Source organism: Ochotona princeps, chromosome 15 (assembly GCF_030435755.1).
Source record: "Ochotona princeps isolate mOchPri1 chromosome 15, mOchPri1.hap1, whole genome shotgun sequence".
Classification (NCBI taxonomy): Eukaryota; Metazoa; Chordata; class Mammalia; order Lagomorpha; family Ochotonidae; genus Ochotona; species Ochotona princeps.
In genome coordinates this window covers 42,162,853-42,172,337 of record NC_080846.1, presented here as the reverse complement: position 1 = coordinate 42,172,337, position 9,485 = coordinate 42,162,853, and the positions used below count along the sequence as shown (strand labels likewise).

General features: G+C 44.0%; 1 protein-coding gene across 1 annotated transcript; it reads left to right on the top strand.

Moving 5' to 3' along the window:
* The first annotated feature begins 679 nt into the window (after positions 1-679).
* On the top strand, positions 680-3,361 carry BTG1 (BTG anti-proliferation factor 1). The gene is made up of 2 exons (XM_004583098.3): positions 680-1,174; positions 2,020-3,361. The coding sequence occupies exons 1-2, from the start codon at positions 1,027-1,029 to the stop codon at positions 2,385-2,387; spliced, it is 516 nt and encodes a 171-aa protein (XP_004583155.1). The 5' UTR covers positions 680-1,026; the 3' UTR covers positions 2,388-3,361.
* Positions 3,362-9,485: the final 6,124 nt, after the last annotated feature.

The window sequence follows — 9,485 nt, the reverse complement described above, 5'->3', positions numbered from 1 at the left end:
ACCCCGCTTCGGATAACACCTGCCATTGCTCTCCGGCCTCCCAAAGCAAACACAAGTGACCTTCCTAACCTACTTCTGCTGCCATTAAACTTCTTACAAACACTCTCCCATCGCGCGCGCGCACACACACACACACACACACTCCCACTCGCCTGCCCGCAGGGTGGAGCCCGTTCGGAGTCCGTTGGCTAGGGAACCCCGACTACGGCGGGGCTTGGGGAGGGCTGCTGCCGGCAGGGCCGCTTCCCCGAGCGCCAGCGTCCGCGCACAGCCCCGCACAGCCGGAACCCAGCGCCCCGCACAGCCGCCCGGGCAGCACACCCATGCACAAGGCGGCCTCGGAGCTGCCGCCGGACCGGCTCGAGCGAGGAGGAGCCAGGGCCGAGGGCGGAGCTTTCACACGCGCTCCCCGGGCTCGCGCCGTCTCCCAAGCCTGCAGCTCCGTCTCCGGCCGCCACTCGGGGTTTATTTGTTTACAAGCGGATTACGTCAGCTCCTCCCTCTCTTCCCCGACTCCGGACCCGCCCCCCACAGCCCTTTTCCCGCCCCCTCCGTCTCCGAATTTGCTTGCGTCACAATGGTGCGATCTCCCGATTGGCTGGCCTCGGCCCTCACGCTCCAGCTACGCCACTTCCTCTCCGAGGCGCTATAAAAAGTGCTGCACGGCGGCCGCCTCTCTTCGCCCCCACGAAGCTGGAAATGCAACTGTCGGGGATTTCGGAGGCTACGGAACCGGAGCCGGAGGCGGCCGGGGAGGTCCGAGCGATGTGACCAGGCCGCCGTCGCTCGCCTCTCCGTCTCTCCCGCCGCCTCCTGTCTCGAAAATAACTTTGTGTTTTTACTCTAAAGAGAAGGGGAAAAAAAAGAAAAAAAAAGTAGCCGACGTCCGCCCCCCGCCCCCTCCCCGACGCCGGCTCTTTTCCTCTCAGCCCTCGGACCTGTAGGGGGGCCCGGGGTGGCCGCTCCGCCGTCGGGGCTGCGCTGCCGAGCCCCGGCCGCCCCGGGCTGCCCCCGCCCGCCGCCCCCATGCATCCCTTCTACACTCGAGCCGCCACCATGATAGGCGAGATCGCCGCTGCCGTGTCCTTCATCTCCAAGTTCCTCCGCACCAAGGGTCTCACGAGCGAGCGACAGCTGCAGACCTTCAGCCAGAGCCTCCAGGAGCTGCTGGCAGGTGAGTGAGGAGCGAGGACGCGGCGGGGGGCCCTGACTGAACCCCGCTCCGGTGGCCGGCGGTGGGGGGCTGAGGGGAGAGCGCACGGCTCCAGCCACCCCCCCAAGTCCCTCCACGGGACGGGGCGGTAGCCGCTCTAACGGGTCCCGGGTAAGGCTTAGGGCGCCCCCTCCTACTGGCTGGCGAGCCGGACCCTGGAGAAGAAAACACAACAAAGGAGCTAGAGCCGCCGGAGGCGTGAGCTGCGGTCCGGGACCCTAGGCTGATTTGGGGGGCAGGGGTGGGGTGGGGGACAAAGGAGCAGCCCCGCGGGACTGGGGTTGGGGTTGGGGGGTGGTTCGACGCCCCCTCCCCCCTCCCCTCCGACCGTTGCAGGGTGGGCAGTGGCGCTGCTGCCCCGGAGCTGGCTCCAGACGGACGTGCCATATCCCCGCACTCCCTGCCCCTGCCCATTCATCATGGGGTTTGTCACCGGTGCCCTGCCCAGATTGTGGTTGTTTTTCTTGCCTTTGGGGTTAACAGTCTGGTGGCGACGCCGCCATAAACTCCATTGTGTGTGGCAGGGGCGGGGTGGGGGAAAGTAAACAGGTTCCCGCCTGGCTCTCCGGCTGGAGCAGGCTGTGCGCCTGGTTCCTGTTTGGGCGGCTTGGCCGGTTGGGGTTCCCGGAGACTGTCTGGTCCCGTGCCGCTCTTCCCAGCCCTGCCCGCCCCGGCCAAGAGCGGTCTGGGACGGGTCTTTAAAAAAAGTTCGTGGGTTTTGGTTTTCGCTCTGCACAGGGGCGAACAAGAGCGGCGCCAGCAGGCACGCAGTAAAGCCATGTTTCTCTGCTCTTTTTCTCCTGTAGAGCACTATAAACACCACTGGTTCCCAGAGAAGCCGTGCAAGGGCTCAGGTTACCGCTGCATCCGCATCAACCACAAGATGGATCCTCTGATTGGACAGGCGGCCCAGCGGATAGGTTTGAGCAGTCAGGAGCTGTTCAGGCTGCTGCCCAGCGAACTCACCCTCTGGGTCGACCCCTACGAAGTGTCCTACCGGATCGGAGAGGACGGCTCCATCTGCGTGCTGTACGAAGCCTCGCCAGCAGGAGGTGGCACCCCCAACAGCGCCAACGTGCAGATGGTCGACAGCAGAATCAGCTGTAAGGAGGAACTTCTCTTGGGCAGAACCAGCCCTTCCAAAAACTACACTATGATGACTGTATCGGGTTAAGATATAGTCTATGGATGGATCATCTTATAATGGATGGATAAATTTGATTTTTGCTTTGGGTGGGCTCCTCTTGGGGATGGATTATGGAATTTAAACCATGTCACAGCTGTGAAGATCTGGCACAAGCTAGAATGGTTAAAAAAAATTTTTTTTTAAGTGACAGTGCCATAGTTTGGACAGTACCTTTCAATGATTTAATAGCCTGTGAGTCCAAGTAAATGATCACTTTATTTGCTAGGGAGTGAAGTCCTAGAGTGGTTTCAATTTCTCCCAGACATGATACCTAAAATTTTATGTCAGCCTCAGCCTGTTTAATGAAAATCTGTATTTCAAAGAACCGTTCTCTGCAGTAGATCTTGGCAGAGGAATTTGCACTCTTTAACACTTGAAAATTGTTATCGTTAATCTTTTTGGCAGCTCAATAGGAAAGCTCAACGTTTTTAAACACGGTAGTACTGGAAATTTTACAAGACTTTTACCTAGCACTTAAATATGTATAAATGTACATAAAGACAAACTAGTAAGCATGACCTGGGGAAATGGTCCGATCTTGTATTGTGTTTTTTTGGCCCTGAAAGTAGCAAGTAACCAGAATCTGCCATGGCAACAGGCTTTTAAAAAATATAAAAAAGACCCTTAAAAAAGACACTGTCTCAACTGCGGTGTAGCACCACCAGCTCTCTGTACATTTGCTAGCTTGTAGTTTTCTAAGACTGAGTAAACTTCTTATTTTTAGAAAGTGGAGGTCTGGTTTGTAACTTTCCTTGTACTTAATTGGGTAAAAGTCTTTTTCCACAAACCACCATCTATTTTGTGAACTTTGTTAGTCATCTTTTATTTGGTAAATTATGAACTGGTGTAAATTTGTACAGTTCATGTATATTGATTGTGGCAAAGTTGTACAGATTTCTATATTTTGGATGAGAAATTTTTCTTCTCTCTATAATAAATTGTTTCTTATCTTGGCATTTTAATCAATCTCTTGTCATGATTATAGAGGTTCAGCTAAAAAAAATATTTTTCTGGGAATATTTAGGTTCCATAAGTTATGTGAACATCAGTTGCACACTGGTCATGCTGAGAAAACATTTGATGAGAAAGATGTGTGTATACATGCTTAGATGTTAGGAGAAACACAGGGGTAACATGTTTTTTGTTTTTGTTTTTTAAAAACCAAATCAAAGCGTGGACACATTCACAGGCTGATAGTCTCAGGAAAGGAGAATGAGAGACAAAGGTAACATCAGTGCAAACAGTGATATCAAAAAGGATTACATTGTACGGCTTCCCTGTTGAAGTGAAGATACAGTGTCCATTCTGACCCACCTTTGGAAAAAAAAACAGCTTGCCACCCCTTGGATTCCTTGTTCTGTTATAAAACCCTGGGGCAGGTGACACATAGTTTTAAAGAACAGGCTAACCACTGCAGAGAAATTGGTTGACTTTTCATCACCTGCGAGATTTACTTAAAAATAAGCTGGGATTCAACAAAAGGTATGTTTACAAACTTTTGTTCTCAAAGATGGCGACGGTTGCTCTGGTCCTCATTTCCAGGCTGTGATTGCAGGATTGTAAGAACCTCGGAGGAACATTGAGGTTGCTATGCTTAGGGTTACTGACCCCAAATAAAGACTTGCTGTGATTTTTTGGTAGAGAGGGTAACAAGTGATTTCCAGTGGAAACAAAGTAGAGAAACTTTTTTTTTTCACACAGTATTCCTTACCATATATTGGCTTGATTTTGTTTTTGATATACATGTAAATATGTTTACACTACAAATACATTATGTCTTCTAAATTACATGAAGTCTAACTGCTTTAATATGTTTGAGACTTTCCACCTGTGAGATTAAATACTGGTTTTGTAGACCACAGAAAGTCACAGTTAAGTGTGCAGATTTAAGAATAAAAATGCTGGTGTACAGGTATTTCATTGGCTGGCGATTCTTGGAGCCCAAGAGGAATTGACCAGTCCTCTTGCAGTTGTTAGGGCTTTGTTCTGAATTGTTTGTATTTAATGGCACTCTGTTAGGAAGGACTGACAGAAGTGTCTGAGCCTGGCCAGCAGTGCCAGCTTCCATCCTATACCAACAACATTCCCTTAGTGCTTGGGGGCTAGGTGACTGTTGCTAAAGCTTTGCATCCTAATTCAGTGGGCCAGGAAGCTGAATGAATGTGATCTTCAGAAGACTGAACCTATGCGAATTCCTAAAATTTTGACAGCAAAGGCTTTTCTCAAATGGAGAATTAATTGCTTGTAAGCCCTTGATGTCAGACTTTGTTTTTTAGGTGCTTTAAAAAATGTGGGAAGAGAACACAGTGTTTTATTTTAGAATTTAGATGTCTTTGTGACATGTGAGGAGCTGTTTGTGAAGTTCCTCTTTAAGGAGTTTGCTCACATCACTCAGGCCTGGCCTCCAGCTGTTTCCTGTGACTTTAACCTTAAATTCCCTGGACAGTTCTACTGAGCCTATGCCAGTGGTCCAGTGGCTGTTTGATAGTTCTTCTGAGCTGCTGCTGCTGGGGGAACATTTTCCTAGCTATTTTGACAAAAACATTGGAGTGTCTGCTAGATACGTGTGCAGGTGTGTGCCAGACCTCCATGTATCATCACAATTGTGTATTTTTCTCAAATACAGTTGTATAATTTTAAAAAAGGTTTTGCACTTCATACTTTCTTAAATGCTGAAGTAAAAAACTAGTTAAATCGTTGTAAGAAAGAGTTTTCAAAATCAGTAGCTCCTATCAGGAATTCTAGTTAGGATTGGCAGTAAGTTTGAGGAATGTTATCTAAGTTTAAACAGTGGTAGTTTTAAAACAGTTTCTCTAGGTATTAGTAGTATCTTTTTAGTATCATCTTCTCTATAATGCTAAAACAAGGCCTGAAATGGGTTTGATAGCTAGAATTATCCTCGTTAGTGCAGGATAATGTGGCTATACCTTCTGTCGTCTAATGGGAATCTTTCATCCTTGTTGATACTTCTTCAACAATAGACTGGAAAGGTCCCAGCAGAGTAGTTACACACACGATACCCTTAAGCCACTGGAACTCACATTGCAAGTGATGTTTGGTGTAGGTGTTACAGAGGATGCACTTGGCCTTCAGGTTAAAAGGAAGGAGGAGGTATTCTGATGTTTTGATCTCCAGGCTCCTTTTAATCTTAGGAATAAATACATCCATTAGACTTTTTTTTCTCTTGATTTTTAACATTTGTGATACTCTTCTTCCTCTTTACAGAAGGGTGATCTCTAAGGCTGTACTTCACATATTAAAGTTGTAAAACTATTTCCTTTTCACCATCATTTCAGATGATCTGATTAGATAGTCTGCATAAGCAATGTGGAGAGAATTTTGTCAATAATTTTCTCTGCATAGACTTCAAAAAGCACATCAGATTGAAACAGTGGATTTCTTTATCCGAAGGTACAAAGATTGGAAGTTGTTTAGACATCTCAGTCTGCAATTGAGGTTTTATGTAAAGTTGCTTTTTTTTCATGTTTGGAACATAACAGTATTAAGTCTTCTACCTTCAAGTAGTTTGCATACTAACAATACTGGGCTGTTTAACTGAGTCTGTCAAACATTTGCTTTTATATGTGGGACTGTAAATAGACTAGAGAAATCTGTTATGTTATGAATTATGATTTCTGGTTGTATCTAGAAGTCTATTTTCTTATGAGAATAATATAAGGTAAAGGAACTTTGTTAAGCAAGATGTCAAATTTTGTATTTTTGAGGTTCTCTCAAACAAGTAGGCCTTAGATTGTATGAATAGTAAGGATTGATTTGATTCTTCAACCACTTTTGGGGTATAATTGATATGCAGAGTTTTTGCAGTTTTTCACTTGGTTTTATTTCTTGTGTTATTCTATATGTCAACCAGGAATAAACAATAAGACTTCCACTCTTAGGATTCTAATTTATTTTTAATGCTTCTTGTCATATCATGATTGAGTAATCTTAAAGGATTGTGTGGAGTTCAACTTTTGACATGAAATCAGCCTTTTCATGATATTTATCATTTTGGTGTGGACGATGCAGTATTCTTTTGGGTATCTGGCTTGGTTGCAGGGAGGACTGAAGGATGAAATAATGATGAGTCTAGGGTTGTATGAAAGGAGAAGGGATGAGGGAAATGTGAAGTGGGAAGGGGGGGACTGTAAAGGTTTGTGAGTTCACTTGCTGTGGCCATGGGGGTTTATCGGGAGTGTTTGGACGTCACTGCTGTAAGGATCCTGCAGCTCATGAATCAGGCGAAGTCTGCACTGCAGTTGTTTGTGTGAACATCCAGGTCAAGGGGGTGGTCCGGGTTTATGGACTGCATGGAGACCTGCTTTGGAGGAGGTGTGCATGCGACACATAAATAAAGCACACTAACTCCTACAGACATTTTGAGACAAAATCAAACACAGAGCGTATGCCTTTTTCTCTTGGTATTTTATTCAGGTTTTTTTTTTTTTAAGACCTCTCAGATTATAGTCTCTTTCCTTGTACTTAGAAGTTGTTTGGGCCTTTTGAGACACCCAGTTCCTGGTAGTAGAGGGTGATTATGGGCCTCATAGCCAGCATCTTAATAGGGACTACCAGGCAGGAGAAACGGTATAGGAGATTCCTCCTTTTGGAGCGTATTTTGCCAAATAACACTTAAAATCTCAAATTGTAATATTGATAGAAGACATTTGTCCATGTGTGTATTTCTTAATGTTTCAGTTGGTGAAGATTGTTGTGTTTATGTATTTAGTACAGAACCTTTATTTTTAAAGATTTTGATTTAAAATTTTTGCATGCAAAGCCACAGAGGTATGTATGTGTTTTATAAAAAAATGGGGATGCAATGAAAACCTTGTTGATAGGTATTTGTGATGCAAAATGCCTAGAAAAATAATCTATTTCTCTAGACATTTTCTTAAAGTAGGTTGAATGTTCTCTTCCAAGAATAACTCATATATTCCTCTAAGTTGTAAGTCTGAAATGAGAAGCTGTTGTAGCAATGCAAATATAGTTGCCTTAAATAGTTTATCTGTGCAAGTCTTTATTTGTAAAACTCATTTTTACAACTAAAACATGTTTGAAACTGAGTGTTACTACTACTAGTTCAGAGTTCCCTATTAACAGTATATTGCTATATATTGAAATTCACATTGTATGTTTCTTGGAAATTTTAAAGGGACTTTATATAAAACATTGATTTATACAACTGAATTATTAGAATTACAGATCGATGATTTAATTATTTTAGTAGTTATGATTTACTCCAATGGCCCTCTGTCTTTTACCTTTTATTCTAAGTCATCTGCAAACTTTGCCTTCTGACAACTTCCATAAGTGGGTATAAGGCTAAACTGATTAGACTTAACAATTGCATTGTACGCAGGACTGAATACATTTTCTACGGATGATTTACGGCACTTCTGTCTCCTAAAGTCAATAGACTAAATAGAATCATATTTCCTATAAATTATTCCTTGTGAGCCCTTCAAGTTATCAGTTTTCTCATTTGACCTTCTAGCAATTGGGTGAGATTGGCAGATAGGTCAGTGTTTTTATCTTCATTTCATGGGTAGAAAACTGAGACCGAGTCTGAACACTTTGCCCCCGGATCAACCAATAAAAAGCTGATTCCAATTTGAGCTTCAACCCTCTGACCCCAGAATCCAAACTTTTAAACTATTGGTACACTTTGGAATATCATTTATTTACTTGTTTCACATTGTTGGGCCATACCTTTTAATTTCTTTTTGCTAGTTGGCCATCTTCTGTTGTTAGTATTCTTGAAACTCTTCACTCTGCCTATAAGAGTTGCAGCACGCTACAACTAGACTCTTTGAGAGGCTGTTGATCTTTAGTGTAGGGAATGCTAGTGTTGGACTCAAAGGAATTGAGATCCATGGCCTGAGCCAGTCTGAGACTTGGGACCAATTACTTAGCCTTTGGTAAATAGCTGCAAGAAAAGCGCTTGTAGTTCTGAAATAATATAGGAAGGAAAATGAACTGCTTCCTCCTTTTGAAGGATGGAAACTCAGATAACTCAGATCTTACATATTTTACTGACTTTTCTGAGTTGAGTCTTTAAAACTGGTTTTCAGAGCCAACTTCTCAGGAGAAAAAGGGGAGGAATTCTTTAGATCCTTTGAAGACACCTTAAATTGAGAAATGGACTAATGCTACCAAATGTGCATATCCATGTACAAACAGCTTTGTATCCGTTGTGTTGCTTAATCCTCACAGTAACCTGTGGTATATGTACTAACTAGGCCCGACCCGGCTTAGCTTCCAAGATCAGATGAGATCGGGCACATTCAGGGTGGTACGGCTGTTGACCTGTGGTATATGTACCAAGTTGACTCTTCCCAGCCTTTGCAGATTTTCAAGTTCTGTATATGTGGCCAAGATTTTGCAAGAGGTTTTCAAACTGTTTTTTTAAGCAGAACTCTTTGGTTCTCAATCTCTTCTTAATCTAGAGTGGTATGAATACTTCCCTTACTGCCAAGAAAGCAGGCTTTTTATAAGCTATCAGCTTGGGCTTGAGTTTCTTCTTGTGATGTAACCTGATGCAACATTTGCTCAAATCCTTAGTAGTATAGTTGATTTCCCCCAGTCGATCATAAATGACTCAGTGACCACAGGTTCTTTTGGTTTAAACCCAAGTCCTGTTTTCTGTGTGCAGGTATCCTCACTGAGTAGCTTGCAACTGGCTTACATCACAGTACTACATACCACAGTGAACTAGACATTCAGCAGAGCTTCCTGTGAATTTATTTTGCAATAGTATAGGAAACAAAGGGCTCCATTCTTTGAAGAACCTCAAGAGACATACAGGCCACATTCCCTTTGACCCTTTCAAAAGTCTTACATCTTAAAGCCCCTCATGATTCAGGCCCTGCCTGGAGTTGTGAGCAGCTTTATAAATCAATGTGCTCCTACAATATTTAAGGTTGTGATGTATGAATATGAGTTTGGAACTAATTAAAACAAGATTAGATGGCCAATGTTGTCAGAACAGCTATCCCTGGAGACAGTAATAATGATTGTAGAGTTGGAAATAGAATGCTCTTCTATACTTTGGTGCTTTAAGTATAAGATCTTTTGTACTAATTC